This window comes from Capricornis sumatraensis, chromosome 11 (assembly GCF_032405125.1).
Source record: "Capricornis sumatraensis isolate serow.1 chromosome 11, serow.2, whole genome shotgun sequence".
NCBI classification, from domain to species: Eukaryota; Metazoa; Chordata; class Mammalia; order Artiodactyla; family Bovidae; genus Capricornis; species Capricornis sumatraensis.
In genome coordinates, this window is record NC_091079.1 from 76,840,943 (window position 1) to 76,858,336 (window position 17,394).

The 17,394-nt window shown below is 35.3% G+C and overlaps 1 protein-coding gene across 3 annotated transcripts in view; it reads right to left on the minus strand.

The window, feature by feature from the left end:
• The window catches only part of OXR1 (oxidation resistance 1), a 252,105-nt gene that overhangs the window by 66,773 nt on the left and 167,938 nt on the right, over positions 1–17,394 (minus strand). For all 3 annotated transcript variants that reach the window (XM_068983296.1, XM_068983292.1, XM_068983293.1), the window contains exons 2-3: positions 4,344–4,426; positions 751–858 (exon numbers count right to left, since the gene is read on the minus strand). In XM_068983296.1, coding sequence (XP_068839397.1) covers positions 751–858; positions 4,344–4,426 — 191 coding nt within the window. The remainder of the gene's footprint in view (positions 1–750; positions 859–4,343; positions 4,427–17,394) is intronic.

Here is a 17,394-nt window from a genome sequence, read left to right on the forward strand (position 1 = left end):
GAGATCAGTGACTACTGCAAAAAAAAACTATGACTCTCTGAAGGTTCAGATGATGGTTAGCATTTTTCAGTAATAAAGTTCTCTCAAATTACGGTTTAAATCAAGGTATATACTTTTTTATACATAATGCTATTACACACTTAACAAACTACAGTGCAGTGTAGATATAACTTTTATACACACTAGGAAACCAAATCATTCTATGACCTGCTTTACTGTGATATTTGCTTTACTGCAGTGGTTTGGAACCAAATCCACAATATTTCCAATGCATACTTATATACCGCTACAGTGCAACATTCTAGATACATGAGAAAGTCTGAGACTGAGTGATGCATAAATAGAACATTTTCCCGATCAAAATCTTCTTTTTTAAAAAAAGAAGAAAGAAGGGCTCGAGTATTTTTGGAAGGGTATACAAACTGGTAACTGCGGTTGCTTCTGGAAAAGGAAAACTTTAACTATGAGATAAATTACCCTTAAAGAAGTTTGAATTTTTTATCATATACATGTACTGCTTTGAATATTTCTAAAAGCTCTTTAAAACTATATTTGAAAAGCCAATTTAGTTATTTTCAATAATATTAAAAATTCACATGGATATGTGACATTTAATCATCTCTTCTAGAACCAATATGATTTGTTCAAAGTACGCACAAAATTATTCTTCTTAAATTAACTACATTGTAATGGACACTCTGTCTTAATAACCAAATGTTTCTAACCATCAATGCATATAGAAAATGATACCTGTCCAGTAACAACTGCTCGGGAGAATAATTTATTTAATTGAACAAGTTCGTTGGGCGTTGTATCAAATTTCAGGGCTATACTATTCAAAGAATCCCTTGATTCAACCTGTTTAAAAGAAAAAGAAATTAATGTGTTAAAAGAGAAAAATCTAAACCATAAGGTTTAATGATCATTAATATGTCTATGGAACAATTTGATTAGTAAGTGGTGTATTTCCATTTTTAGAGATAGAATAGCTTGAGAAATTTTGCATTTGTTAACAATTAGTCTCAATCTATTATCAGAGTATATGCTTTACCATTATACATTACAATTATATGAAGTTCTCTACTTCAAGCAATTTCAAAATACAAACCATAATTTACAAAACACAAGTGATTTTCATCTTACAAAGGCTTTAAAGCAATATATTATAGTTTCTAAAAATATATAACTTTTATACAGTAATTTTACTCTAGCAAAGCATGTTGTATTAAACTTAAAATGCTATTTCTAGTAACCTTTATGTACCTAACCTGTCATTTAAATGGATAAATTAGAAAATATATTCAAACCAAAGCTGAGGAATATGTTTGTGAATCAGCATATCTTGATGAATCATACTTATAGAAATCTTAAAATTATGAGATTTATTTGCCAATTATCCTGAAACAAAAAAGTCATTTGATTGGTCAACATATTCCTTTATAATTCTCCATAAATAAAGCATTACGAGAGCTCTGTACAGAACAAAATGAAGTGCAATTAAATAGTTTTACTGCACAAAAGATTTACAATCTAGTTGGAAAGTAAGAAAGACAAAAAAGATTATATGAAAGATGAAAAGCAGTTTAAATGAAACAGCAAATACAACAAAAGGTGAGTAGAGATAAAGCAACATATTTGTTCCTAAATGTTAAAGAAAGATTTTATGGATAAGATTTAAAGCTTAATCTTGAAGGTTGTTCCTAAATGTTCAAGAAAGATTTTATGAAAAAGATTTAAAGCTAAATTTTGAAGAAGGGGTAAGAATTTGAGAAGCAGAGAAAAGGGAAAAGAACATTCAAAGTGGAAAGAATAGAACCGACATATTAGAGACAGAAAAGTTACAAAACACATTTGTGAGATACTGTCTCTTCCACCTAAACCATCCAGAGTACACTTATGAATTAATGATTTTTAGGAAGGGAAATAACTAGAGTTAAATCTCAAGAAAGGATGATATTAATAGGGTATTTTGAATTAGACTGTAATAGACTTTGAAAAGTCAGGAAAAGTAGACATGAATGTGGGGGGGCTAAATATATCCAATAAATATATATTTTCCTTTTAAGGTTTATAAAACCAAATTGATGCCAAAGACATGAGTAAATAACCTAGTTCTGCTCTGTTCTGTGCAAACTTTCTCATCTATGCAGTGAGATGGTATTTCACTTACTTTATTGAGATAATGTATGTAAAAGCTCTCTGTAAACCAATTTTACTTTGCTGTAACATCTGAAAATTTAAAAAATTACTTCATTTCATATGAATTAATGCACATTTCATCTTCACTATTATTACTAATCGGGGTAATGAAGTAATTAAGAAAAACCCACCAATATAAAGCAATAAAGTTATGTGGCTCAGAGGCATCTTAGATTTGTGGCAACAGGTCCAAGATTGATGAGACAAGAGAACTGATGCAGAAAAACCAATATACTACTACAGCAGTAGATCATCTTTTAAATCATCTCTTAAAAATGTAAGAGAGATTAAGGTATAAGATTTTCAAATAAGACTGAAGAGAATATAGGAATGGACTGAATGAGGTGGTAATACAGTAGTAGTTGTAGAATGTCACAGGTGTGAACATTAATGAGCAACTGATGCTAAATCCAAAAATGCCAACCTGGATGAACAACAGACTGATGGTAAATGGAATAAAAAAGTAGGCACTGGGCAAGGATGAAGAAATAATTGGTGTAAGGTTTTCTATAGTTTGTTAAATATGAAGTTAGTAGTAAGAAATGCAAGCATCTAGAAAGGTAGAAACAGAAAAAAGTTTGGGTCTCACTTCAGATAGTCAAGTTCTTTAGATTTCCGATTAATAGAATGGAAATGGAAAAGTGAAAAGATACAAGGGACCACTCACATTTGGAATCAACAAGAGCAGAACCAACAAAACAGGTGTAAAATACAGTATCCTGGGAGATTTGTTCCAGCAGTCTCACAGATATAAAAATCCACAGGTGCTCAGATCCCTTATATTAGATGGCACAGTATTTGCATATAACCTACACATGTCCTTCATATACATTAAATCATCTCTAGGTTACTTATAATACCAATACAATGGCCAGTAAGGGAAATTCAAGTTTTGCTTTTTGGAACTTTCTGGCATTTTATTCCTAAAAATATTTCAATCCATGGTTGGTTGAATCTGTGGATGCAGAACCCAAGGATAAAAAGGGTCAATTTTAACTGTAAATTTCAATTAAGCTTTTCCCCAAAATAACGGTTTTTAAATTTCAATTTGCAACCAATAACACAAGTTTTATTGAATTACGAAAAAAAAAAAAATTGGTAAGCTCTTGAATTCAAAACCAACTAAAATGTCATAATTCTTCACAATCGCGTGATTACATATGTAGACAATGAAATGCCCCATGCCTACAGTCTTATGCCTTAATGAAACATCAAATCACGCTACTTAATGAATTTATATTCTTAGTTTCTCAATTAGGCAGAGAAGGTACAAGCACACTCAGGTTTATAATATGTTTGAGAGAAGATTCTTTTGATAGTAGTTCAAACCTTTTAAAAATACTTAAAGTTTGAACTGTCAATTACACAGTTTATGAAAACAAAGTGTAACTCAAGGTTTTGATACTTTGTTCAATTTTTAGAATTTATAAAAAATAATCAAGACTCAAGCCAAGATTGGAAGGCTTTGTGATGACACAAATGTATAACCTACTATTTTCTTAATACAGATATGACAAAATATTAGACAAACTATATAGTTAAAACAACTGCTTTCTAACATGTTAACATTATCTAACAACATTTACATTTAATCAAATAAGCAGCATATCACAGATTAGATTTCTCACTTTAGTTCTCCACAGTAACCAGAAATATGGAAAGCTGACACTAAGGACATTTTTGAGAGCCATTTCTAGAACAGAGAAACTTAGCTATGTATCAGTGCAAATAATCAAATGAGAGAGGTTATTCTAGAAAATTAATATCAATTTGCTTTTTCCATATTCTGTCATTCTCATTCTCATTGCTGGGAATACAATGAAGATCACATTTTTTAAAAAGTACGTGCTTCCCTAGAAGCCCAATCTAATAAAAATTACTGTAGCACAGAAACTTTAACTCCCAGTAAACTATTATTTTATTAAATTTTCTAGAATTACCTTCATATCACACTTAATAAAATTTCTCTTTAAGAAAAAAAAATCCTAAAAACAAGTACCATTGTTAATAAAAGTTGACAGTGAAGTAGAGATTTTTAAAATAAGGCAATTAGGAACCCTGGTCTCATTTACAATATAAACAAAGAATACCTCCAATAAGTCTATCACAAACAGAAATCACCTTTTCCAAAACAATTAACTTACAGTATATTCAATAGTCCCTTTGGGTTTCTGAAAAGACATTCTTCTCCCATCTTTTTTGTCTAGGGTCTTCTTTTGGCCAGTATCTGGAAAAAAAGATGATGTAAAATTCTATTAAATTATTTTCCCTTTCAGAGTAAGGACAGTTAAATAGAGCTGAGGTAGCAAATATTTAAAGATTGACCAGGAATACAGCTTGCCACCTAGGATTCTCTGCTCTAAAATACAACCAAGTATCAAAATAAGTAAATGTACTTCCTTCCCTGGTAGGTTTACAAACTGACTGGTATGAAGCACTACAATAACTGGAAGTCAATTCAAAACCTAAGTAAGGAAGGAGACAAGATGGCGGAGAAGTAGGTGGATATGGGGCACATCTCTCTCCATGGATGTATCAGGAACACAGAAGATCAGATGCAAAAGATCATGCGGAGCACGAGCTAAGGCTGGCAGGAGTCCCCGACCACCAGGAAGGAATATATAGAGCCACACAAAACTCAGCAGGATGAAGGAAGGAAGGAAAAAAGAAGAGGAGAGTGAACAGGGTCAGATGTGCACCCAGCAGGTGGGGAAGCTGAAGCAGGGGTGAGATCCCCACATTTGGGGCAATCAGTTGGGACCGAGGGGAAGCGTTCAAAACTGCTGGAGAGTGAAGCAGCTGATATGTGACAGTCTGAATAGAGTGAGACCCACACAATCTGGGACGCGACCCTACACACCCTGGACAGAAACGTTAAGTCCACCAGAATGCGTGATGGCTGGGAACTGGAGTGTAGGGTTTGGAGAGCAATCCCAGGGCGACGACTGCTTTTGACTTCAGAGAGATGGCAGGAGGAGACAGGAGAGAAGATATGGTGGCAGGGAATGCTTTTGAAGGAAAGCTTGGAAGCCATGGAGACAGGGCACTACTGCTGAGTCACATGCAGGGTGGGGAGTCATCACTTAAAAACTTGGAATAAAACTACCATATAACCCAGAAATCCCACTATTGGGCATATACCCTGAGAAAACCATGATTCTAAAAGACACATGCACCCCAGTGTTCACAGTAGCACTATTTACAATAGCCCGGACATGGAACCAACCTAGATGTCCATCGATATATGAATGGATAAAGAAGTTGTGGTACATATAAACAATGGACTATTAGTCATATAAAGGAACGAATTTGAGTTAGTTCTAGTGAGGTAGATGAACCTGTTGTACAGAGTGAAGTCAGAAAGAAAAAAACAGATATTGCATATTGACACACATAAATGGAATTTAGAAAAATGTTACTGATGTAACATTTGTAGGGCAGCAATTTGTAGGGCAGAGATACACTCACTGAATGCATTACTACAAATAAAGCTAGTGGAGGTGGTGGAATTCCAGCTCAGGTATTTAAAGTCCTAAAAGATGATGCTGTTGAAGTGCTGCACTCAATATGCCAGCAAATGTGGAAACTCAGCAGTGGCCACGGGACTGGAAAAGGTCAGTTTTCATTCCAATCCCAGAAAAAGGCAACGCCAAAGTATGCTCAAACTACAGTACAACTGCACTCATTTCAAATGAGAGCAAGGTAATGCTCAAAATCCTTCAAGCTAGGCTACAACAGTATATGAAACAAGAACTTTCAGATGTACAAGCTGGATTTAGAAAAGGCAGAGGAACCAGAGATCAAATTGCCAACATCCACTGAATCAGAGAAAAAGCAAAGGGATTCCAAAAAAAAAATCTTCTCTGCTTCATTGACTATGCAAAAGCTGTTGACTGTGTGGATCACAACAAACTGAAAAATTCTTCAAGAGACAGGAATACCAGACCACCTGACCTGCCTCCTGAGAAACCTGTATTCAGGAAAAGAAGCAACAGTTAGAAACAGACACGGAACAATAGACTGGTTCCAAATTGGGAAAGGAGTATGTCAAGGCCATATATTGTCACCCTGCTTATATAACTTATATGCAGAGTACATCATGCTAAATGCTGGGCTGGATGACTCACAAGCTGGAATCAAGATTGCTGGGAGAACTATCTACAACCTCAGCTATGCAAATGATACCATTCTAATGGCAGAAAGTGAAGAGAAACTAAAGAGCCTCTTGATGAAGGTGAAAGAGCAGAGTGAAAAGGTGGCTTAAAACTCAACATTCAAAAAACTAAGATCATGGCATCTGGTCCTGTCACTTCATAGCAAATAGATAAAGTGGAAGCAGTGACAGATTTTATTTTCTTGGGCTCCAAAATCACTGAGGATGGTGACTGCAGCCATGAAATTAAAAGACGTTTGTTCCTTGGAAGGAAAGCTATGACAAACCTAGACAGCATATTAAAAAGCAGAGACACCAACTTTTCTGACAAAGGTCCATACAGTTAAAGCTATGGTTTTTCCAGTAGTCATGTATGGATGAGAGAATTGGACCACAAGGAAGGCTGAGCATGGAAAAAATTGATGCTTTCAAATTGTGGTGCTGGAGAGGACTCATGAGAGTCCTTTGGACAGTAAGGACATCAAAATAGTCAATCCTAAAGGAAATCAATCCTTAATATTCATTGGAAGGACTGGTGCTGAAGCTGAAGCTCCAATCTTTGGTCACCTGATGTGAAAAGCTGACAAATTGGAAAAGACTCTGATGCTGGGAAAGACTGATGGCAAGACAAGGGAGTGACAGAGGATGAGATGGTTGGATGGCATCATTGATTCAATGAACATGAATTTGAGGAAACTCTGGGAGATAGGGAAAGACAGGGAAGCCTGGCGTGCTGCAGTTTATGGAGTTGCAAAGAGTTGGGACGGGACTTAGCAAAACAACAACAATAAAGACTCAGATACAGAGAACACACTTGTGACACAGTGGGGGAAGGAGAGAGTGGGATGAATTGAGAGAGTAGCAAAGAGAGAGTAGATTAACTGAGAGACTGACATACATATCAGCACATGTAAACAGACAGCCACTGGCAATTTGCTGTATGATGCAGGGAGCTCAACTGGGTGCTCTCTGACAACCCAGAGGGGTAGGACGTGGTGGGAGGCAGGAGGAAGGTTTAAGAGGGAGGGAACATATGTATACCTATGGCTGATTCATGCGGATGTATGGCAGAAACCATCACAATATTTAAAGCAATTATCCTCCAATTAAAAAAATAAATTGAAGAAACATAACTGTCAGCTGGAAGAAGTTATTAAAAAGTAAATTAAGGACTCAAAATTTATTAATTTATTAAAAGTAAATTGTTATTAAAAAGTAAATTAAATATCTTTCAACACATCTAGTCCTATTATAATAATGTATATTTGAAGATTTATTATTATTATTAACCAAACCAAGTTTGAGGCATGTAACATTAATCTTCACAGAGGAAAACATCTCTGGTTCTAATACAATCATAGTTAAAGACAAAATCTTCACTATGGAGTTATATTAAAATACTGTATTCTTTATACATACCATGAAGTAGATTAAGATATGCTTTCACATATAAACATACTTTTTATGCACTCCATTTCAGATAGAGTGCCAACTATTTGTCACTTGCTTATCAAGATATTTCATTTGAACACATCATTACCACCAAGTTTACAGTATCTGTTTTAAATTCTGTATTAGTGTTACCTTTCTCATCTGTACTTCATGTAACAAAGATTGCACAGAACTGATAAAATAGCACTCCTATCTAAACAATTTTAAATAAAATCAACCTCTAAAAAACTAATAAACTCAAAACTGAATAAGATTCATAAACATAACAAGATGTTATAGTTATGCTCAATTTTTACAAGATTAAAACAGTAATTTTCAAAGAAAAATTAGTTCTACCTAAGCCTAAGGAATTTAGAAAATATCTTCCTCTTTGTTCTCCCTCCATCCAATCTTAATTGATATTTTGACTATACTAGAGTTTGTTTATATGTATCTAATTAGCTCAGTTGGGTGAATGGTTCTAATGAAGCATTAACAATGATAAAAATAAAGTTCGAATCTCAAAAAATCCCAGTTAGCTCTACAGTACTTAAAAAGGCTGTCCTAAAACCTTCCTGATCACCCAGGTTAAGGCAGATCTCTACCACTAGTCATACAGTATCTTTGTTTCCTTCACAGTATCTGGCACAGTTTTAAGTTTCTTTTTAAATCTCTTCCACTAAACTGTAACCTATAAAACACCCTACATAGTTCCACAATGACTCCTCAGTGCCTAACAAAGAGCCTAACACATAGCAAGCATCAAATCTGAATGAAATAATGTTTTGAAGCTACGGCTTAAACTGTACCTAGAACTGCCACAATTCTTACAGTCATTTTGTTTTTTAAAGAAAAGTGGACAAAGAAGAAAAATATATACTGTTTGGCTGTAGAAAAAGAGGTGTTTTCCTAAAGTTATGCTGGGAATGAAAAATGGTATAATTCTTAGGGAAAGACAGCATTTTTTCTTTTCACTATACTCCAATTTTTCTCCATTAAATAGTATATATTTAAGTTTGTTTTTTGTGATAAAACATTAAAGCTATTTTAAAATACATTTAAAAAATTAATTCCTTTCCTCTATCTCATTTTGCAATTTAAAAACAATGAAAAATATAATTTCAGATTACTTTTAACTAATAATATATATCCTTTCATGATTTCAGGAGTAAATGATCGTCTGCACTTGCTTTGTATAGTGGTATTTTTGTAATCTGTGAAAGAGTTCATTAAAGGTCTAAAAGAAAGCGTTAGTCATGTCCAATTCTTTGCGACTCAAGGGACTGTAGTCCACAAGGCTCCTCTCTCCATAAAATTCTCCAGGTAAGAATACTAGAATGGGTTGCCATTCCTTTCTCCAGGGGATCTTCCTGACCCAGGGATCAAACCTGGGTCTCCTGCATTGCAGGCAGATTCTCTGTCTGAGCCACCAATTACAATTAAATTTGCAATTGCAGTATCATTTCCAAAGGTTTACCATGGAGTGCACTTCAGAGAAAGAAAACTAATGTACCAGCTTTCCGCAGCTTAAAGTTTGAAACAAACTGAAAGCACTCACTTTAATAATTTAAAATTATAATAAAATATATTATAATGTCTTATTAGAATAAGTTCTAAAATTATTTTAATAACCAATATTAAAACATGTATTAATATATATAAGTACCAGAGCACAATGAAATACACTAATCGTTCTCTTCTATCAATACAGAAATATAATCACAGTATCTGAGAGTTGAAAGTGACCACACTGGTTATGTAGCCCCGTTTCTTATTTGTTAACTTTATACTCCCTTTTAAAGACAGTTGCCAGTAAATATGAATCTGGATTGGGAGTATGGAAAAGAGAGGCCCCATTTCGCTTCCTCACAAAGTTATTAGTATTACAGTTTAGAAATGCATAGATATTTATGATTTGAAAATCAAAATAATAGTGAACATGTATTAAGTGCCTAGCATATGCCAGGGCTTACAGATAGCTCAGTCGGTAAAGAATCCACCTGCAATGCAGGAGAGCCAGTTTGATTCCTGGGTTGGGAAGATCTGCTGGAGAAGGGGTAGGTGTTGTACTTCAGTACTGTAGCATGTGCCAAGCACTGCTGTAAGTACTCTTCATTTACTATCTTACCTATTCGTCAACCTTATAAAGAGGGTATCACTTTTACTACCATTTTAGAACTGAGAAAACCAAGGCACAATTTTGGTTATTACAGTGGGATACTGTTTAGCTAAATACTGTGTGCTAAAATGCACATAACCGTCCCCCAACAAGAGAACAATCTGTCACAAAATGTCAACCCTGCACAAGTTGAAAAACCATGCAATGTACCCTAATAGTATGCATGACATATAGAAGGTGCTCAATATCAAATGAATAAATGAATATATAATACTTTCCCCTGAGATAAAACAATTATCTGGTATGGTGGAAAGAGCAAGGGCGTTAGATTTTACTCTACATTATCAGAAACAAAAGCTTAATGTATGTAATCTAAAATAAGAAATTCCCATCTAGACTGTATTCTATAAGTTTTGATACACTGTATTTTAATAATTTCATCCAAAATATTTCATGACTTCTGCCCTAATTTCTCCATTTGCTATTTTAAGAGTTTTGCTTAATTTGCTAATCTATGACAATTAAAAATTTTCATCTTTTGGTTACTGATTTCTAACCATACTGTGATAAAAGAAAATACTCTTAAATAGTTAAAACCTATAAAATTCATCAAAACTTGCTTTACAATCATGTATAAATTTAGCAAATGCTCCATGTATATGTGCTTGAAAACAATGTGTTTTCTATACAGAAGGGTAGTGCTGTATGTGTGTGTGTGTGCGCATGTGTGGACATGCATGCACACACCCACACACAAACACCTATCTCCATACCCTTGAGATCAAATTTGCTGACTGAGTTCAGGTCTTCTATATACATATTGGTTTGTTTCTGCACGCTTTTTCTTTAAATTACTGATAGAGGTTGTTAAAATCTCTCACTGTGATTGTGGGTTATTCAGTTGCTCTAACGTTTCTTTACTTTGCTTTCTATATTTTGAGACTTTTGAGACCATATTAGGTTCATACAAAATAAAAACTGTTATGTCTTTCTGGTATGTTGAACCTTTTCTTAGAATATTTTTAGACTTAAAGTTTGATATACTTTTAAACAATTATTTTTATTTATTTATTTATTTTTGGCTGCTCCACGTGGCATGTGGGATCTTAGTATCCCAACCAGGGATCAAACCCATACCCCGTGCAGTGGAAGCCAGGAGTCTTAACCACAAGGGCCAGCAGAGAAATCCCCACTGAGCAACATAGATTGACCTAGAGATTATCATAGTAAGTGATGGCAGTCAGACAGAAAAAGACAAACGTCATATCACTCATATGTGGAACCTAGTTTTTTAAAAATGATACAAATGAACTTATTTATAAAACAGAAACAGACTTACAGATATTGAAAACATATTTATCATTACCAAAGGGGAAAGGGTGGCAAGTGAGGAATAAATCAGGACTTGGGTTGAATATACATGTGCTACTGTATATAACATGGCATCTGGTCCCATCACTTCATGGCAAATAGATGGGGAAACAATGGAAACAGTGAGAGACTTTATTTTGGGGGGCTCCAAAATCACTGCAGATGGTGACTGCAGCCGTGAAATTAAAAGACACTTGCTCCTTGGAAGAAAAGTTATGACCTACCTGTACAGCATATTAAAATGCAGACATTACTTTACCAACAAAGGTCTGTTTAGTCAAAGCTATGGTTTTTCCAGTGTCATGTACAGACATGACAGTTGGACCATAAAGAAAGCTGAGCACCGAAGAATTGAAACTTTTGAACTGTGGTGTTGGAGAAGACTCTTGAGAGTCCCTTGGACTGCAAGGAGATCCAGCCAGTCAATCCTAAAGGAAATCAGTCCTAAATTTTCATTGGAAGGATTGATGCTGAAGCTGAAGCTCCAACACTTTGGCCTCCTGATGAGAACTGACTCACTGGAAAGATCCTGATAGTGGGAAAGATTGAAGGCACGAGGAGGGATGAGATTGTGGATGGCATCACTGACTTGATGGACATGAGTCTGAGTAGGCTCTGGGAGTTGGTGATGGGCAGGGAAGCCTGGTGTGCTGCAGTCCATGGGGTTGCGAAGAGTCAGACATGACTGAGCTACTAAACTGAACTGATATACACTGGGGAAGGAAATGGCAACCCACTCTAGTATTCTTGCCTGGAGAATTCCATGGACAGAGGAGCCTGGTGGGCTGCAGTCCATGGGGTCACAGTGGGGGAGAGGACTGAGTGACTAACACATACACAACACATTAAACAATTATGTTAGTGGTCATACCGTAGATTATAGCCTAAATTGTTAATTTTCAGTCTAATATTTACTAGTACTTTTATCTTCCTTCTGGTCAATGTAAGGATGTTAAAAACTGTGTGATCCTACCAAGACTTATATGCAATTGTTATTGCGTATTTCAATTATATATATATATATTCAAAAACACTCTTAAGACATTATTTTTCTAGACAGTCAATGATCATTCGGTTCTTCCCTCATATTTACCATTCTTATTGAAACTCTGGGTAATTTTTGCAGGGGATGGATCCTTAGTTGGCAGGTGTTCTCCTCTGTTGTTTAGTTTCCACTGTTTCTGTTGAGAAATAACTGTCAATCTTATTCTCACAGCAATGACTACTGTTCTAAATGCTTTAAAAATTTTTTCATCTTTGGTGAGATTTGTATTGATTCCACTTGGGGCTTTGGAGAAGGAAATTGCAACTCACTCCAGTAATCCTGCCTGAAGAATCCCATGGACAGAGAAGCCTGGTAGGCTATATAGCTAGATACGACTGAAGCAACTTAGCATGCACGCACTTGGGTTTGTAGCGATGCTTGAATCTGAATTTCATCATTCTTGGCATTTTCAGTCATTCTTCTCTTAAATAATACTTCTGCCTTCATTCTCTCTCTCCTTTCCTTTGGGGACTCAAATATACACATATTAGAACTTCTAATTATATCTTGTATTAAACTTATTCCTGCCTTTATTTTCCACCCCCTCCCCTTTATTCTGGATATTTTCTTCTGATCTATTTTTCAATTCACTAATTTTTTCTTCTGTGGTGGCCGATTTGCTATTAAATTCATCCACAAAGGTCCTAATTAGAAAATTATTTTCAATTCTGGAATATCCATTTTTCGTTTTTAGTTTGGATCTTTACAAAACTCTCAATCAGCTCAAAATTCTCAACACAGCTATTTTAAATCTGATAACTGCAAGATATAGGGTTCCTGTGAGTCTATTTCTATTCTCTTATTGTTTCTGATATATTACCAGGTGCCTAATTATATTTTATGTACTGTAAATTAAATATGAAAAATTGTCTATAGACAGAATTTGACACACAGAAAGCTGAAATTCTCTAGAAAGGATTAATGCTTGCTTCTGCCAAACGCTTGAGGACACTAGCAATACCAAATCTTATTAATGCAGTTATAGGAATGATGATTTAAAGCCAAGTTACCATCCTATGAGTTTTCCTCTATTCCTACAGCATTTTGGGGGTCCTAAGTGAGAGTAGTTCATTCCTCTACTGTGGTAGGTCTTGTACTGTGTCCCTGTTCTCTTATACCAACAGGCTGGCAACAGCAACTTTTAATCTCTGAGCTGCTGCTTCTGGAACCAATACTTCCCCTGGGGAAAAAAGGAATCCCAAATTGGAGCTGCTCTTCCTTCAGCCTCTGTCCTCACTCAGATCCTAATCTAGTTCTATCAGTTTTCTGATATCTTCAATAAAATTTGTTTTGCCCAGCTATTTATTTATAATAGAAGTATAGGTGATTTACAATGTTGTGATATTCTTTTCCTTATGGTTTATTAGGGAATATTGAATATGGTTCCCTGGACTATACAGTAGGACCTTGTTGTTTACCTATTTTATATATCATAGTTTGCATCTGCTAATCCCAAACTCACAATTTGTCCCTTCCCACACCCCTTTCCCTTTGGTAAGTTTTCTGTGTCTGTGAATCTGTTTCTGTCTCGTAAATTAGTTCCATTATATCATATTTTAGATTTCACATTTAAGTGATATAATACAGTATTTGGCTTTCTCTGACTTACTACACTTGGTATGATAATCTCTAGGTCCATCCATGTGGCTGCAAATGGCATTATTTAATTCTCTTCTATGACTGAGTAGTATTCCACTGTGTATATCCACAACTTTATTCATTCATCTGTCAATGGAGATTTCGGTAGCTTCCATGTCTTGGCTATCGTAAACAGTGCTACAGTGAACAACGGGGTGCATGGATCCTTCTGAATCATGTTTTTCTCTGGATATTTACTAGGAGTGGATTGCTGAATAATAAGGTAACTCTATTTTTAGTTTTCTAAGGAATCTCCATACTGTTTTCCATAATGACCATAACAATTTACATTTCCACCAATAGTGTAGGAGTTCCCTTTTCTCCACAAACTCTCCAGGATTTATTAATTGTAGACTTTTCAATGATTGGTCCAGTTTTTTAAATTGTTCTTAGCAGGACAGTCTGAATTATCTAGCTTGCTATTATTACCAGACTGAGAAGTCCAAAGAGATTTTTAAGCAGAGAATTGATAAAGCAGTATCAAACCCTTAAATTAAAAATCATTTTGGTAATAGAATGGGAAAGGCAAACTAGAATAAAGCAAGCCTGAAAAACCAATGATGAATCCTGTATGAAGTCTCATTTTAATATACTAAAAGACTCCTAATATAACTGAATATTGTAATTTTGGCTGTAGTTACTGATAAAAAGTTTGACGATTTAAAAATATTGAGCTTGGAGTCAATATTTTCATATGATAATACAGATTTTAAACTTTGAAAATATCTTCTAAACTAAGAAAGATACACTGAGAATTGCTTTTCTAATTAACTGATTCCATCTATAAGAAACTATCTATAGGAAACTATGCCTATGTTTTCAACCTTTCACTTGCTACTGACTCCTTATCCATAGTCAAAACAAAAAAAAATTTTTTTTTAATCCCTCAGTTTTTCTTCACCTTTGTACCCATCCTGCTCTAGGTATCAGCCTTTCTGCTTTTTTTCATAGTTGAACTTGTAGAAATGAGTCTAGTCTCACTGTCTTTACTCCATCAAGAGATTTCACAATGTATTGCAATGGCTTCTGTCTTCCCAGTTCCCAAAACCTGTAAAGGAGACCAAACTAAGGAGAATATTAGAGGAGCTTTTTCTATTTTATTTTATTTGCTCTTTATGAAGCACCAAACTAAGTCCTTAATGCTCACCTTTCCTTTATTTGGTAACATCTCAAGTCCCTTGGTCTCTAAAACATTTGCTGTTCCCCGTTAATGCTCCTTTCCTCTACCTAGTCAAGGAATTTTTGAGTGTGGCCCACTTCTTATGTGAAAAGTTTCATGATATAGAATGCTACTGTTGTTATTTAGTTGTATCTGATTCTTTTGTGACCCCATGGACTGAAGCCCACAAGGCTCCTCTGTTCATGGGACTTCTCAGGCAAGAATACTGGAGCGGGTTGCCATTTCCTTCTCCAGGGATATTCCCAACCCAGGAATTGAACCCCCATCTCCTGCACTGCAGGTGGATTCTTTACTGCTGAGCCACTGGGGAACTTCCATATAGAGTGCTAATAGAGCCTTGCTAGTTAAAATTATGTTCTAAGGATCAGCAGCACTGGCATCACCCAGGAGCTTACTGTGAACACAGAATCTCAGATTTCACTCCAGAACTACTGATTCACATTGGCATGCACAATAAATTTGAGACGCACTGTTAATAGAGCTTTTGAAAGGATCAAGCTTGCAGACTGAGTAACTGACAGAAGAAACAGGCTTCTTTACAACTTCCCACTCATGACAGTAACACTAGCATCTTCAAACGTCTGTCAAACTAATTGTTTAATAGTCACTTTGATAGATTACTACTGTTACTAAATACCTTGTGTCTCCCTGGGGAGGAAAAGAAAATATATTGTATCATCCAACTGATGTCAGACATGCATAGAAACCATAAGCCTTTTGGCAGAAGTGTTAAGATCCAACATTATACTTCTTAGCTCTTTTTTCCTTCTATCTTAAGACCAGGGTTGTTTCATATAGTGGCTACTCCTAAAGGGCTATTACACATACACATACCTGTGCACGCACATCTAGTCATTCCTATTTCTGCTCCTGGTTAAATTATAGTGCTTGGAAAAGAAAATTTCTTCATGAATTCATACATAAGAAGCAAATCACCCACTAGGGGAAAAAGAAAACAGTCTAGCTTGCTTAAGACACAAGAATGAGATTATACCAAGTGTATCAAAATAAAAACTCTAGGAATGATCAAAGGATCTAACAGGGTGTACTGAACAATTATGTAGTGGGAAAAATTGCAAACATAATGTAATAAATACCAGGAAGTGGAGAGAAGAAATATGGGAGATGAACCATTCAAATAACCTAAGAGTTAAACAAACCCCACCTAAAACTGAAACAAGAATGTAATAATACCAACCACTTAATATTTTTGCGAATTCTGCTTAACTTTAGACACACTATTTAGGAAATACTTTCTTAAGGCAAACAAATATTATCTTTCAGTCACTCTTTCCTTCTAGTCATCCATTCGTCATTTTATACGCAAACATACATAAAACTGGAGAAGGAAATAGCAACCCACTCCAGTATTCTTGCCTAGAGAATTCCATGGACAGAGGAGCCTGATAGGCTACAGTCCATGGGGTCACAAAAAGTCAGACATGACTGGGCAACTAACACACACACATACATAAAACAGATCTGAACAATAACATTACCCTAAAATTAATAATATCACTAGATATTGGATTAGAGGTAGCTTTTAAACTTTAATTTTTGTTATGTATGACTTCATAGTTAGCAAGCATTAGTTTTACCAAAATTTAGAATCTAGCACCCACCTCTCAGTTAAGACAAACCATCAGATAACTGCATATCTGAATTAATCGTTTTGGCCCTATATGGAACTGTCTTTACAGTCTTGCATTTTGTTGTTATACCACTAAACCACATTAAGTAATGGTGTTAAAAAAATAGCTTTTTGAAATTAGAATCTGTATTTACTATAAAGATGATATTTTTTGCTGTGTTAAGAGTTACATGAGAATTTTTTTCTCTTTATTCTATCAGGAAAAGTCATGTTTCTTTTACCTAAGCAACAGGTTTATCTTTACCTCAGGTTTATCTTTACCTCAGTGACACTAAGCCTCCCTGGTGGCTCAGAGGTTAAAGAGTCTGCCTCCAATGCGGGAGACGGGGGTTTGATCCCTGGTTCGGGAAGATCCCCTGGAGAAGGAAATGGCAATCCATTCCAGTATTCTTGCCTGGAGAATCCCATGGATGGAGAAGCCTAGTAGGTTATAGTCCACGGGGTCGCAAAGAGTCGGACACAACTGAGAGACTTCAACTTCACCTTCAGTGACACTGTGATTTATTGCTGATCATATTTCCCTTTTTTCACTGATTGCTAGAAATCAAAGGCAAATTTTGGGCCTTTCCCTAATACATTAATCTGACCTTAAAATATGCCCCTTTTT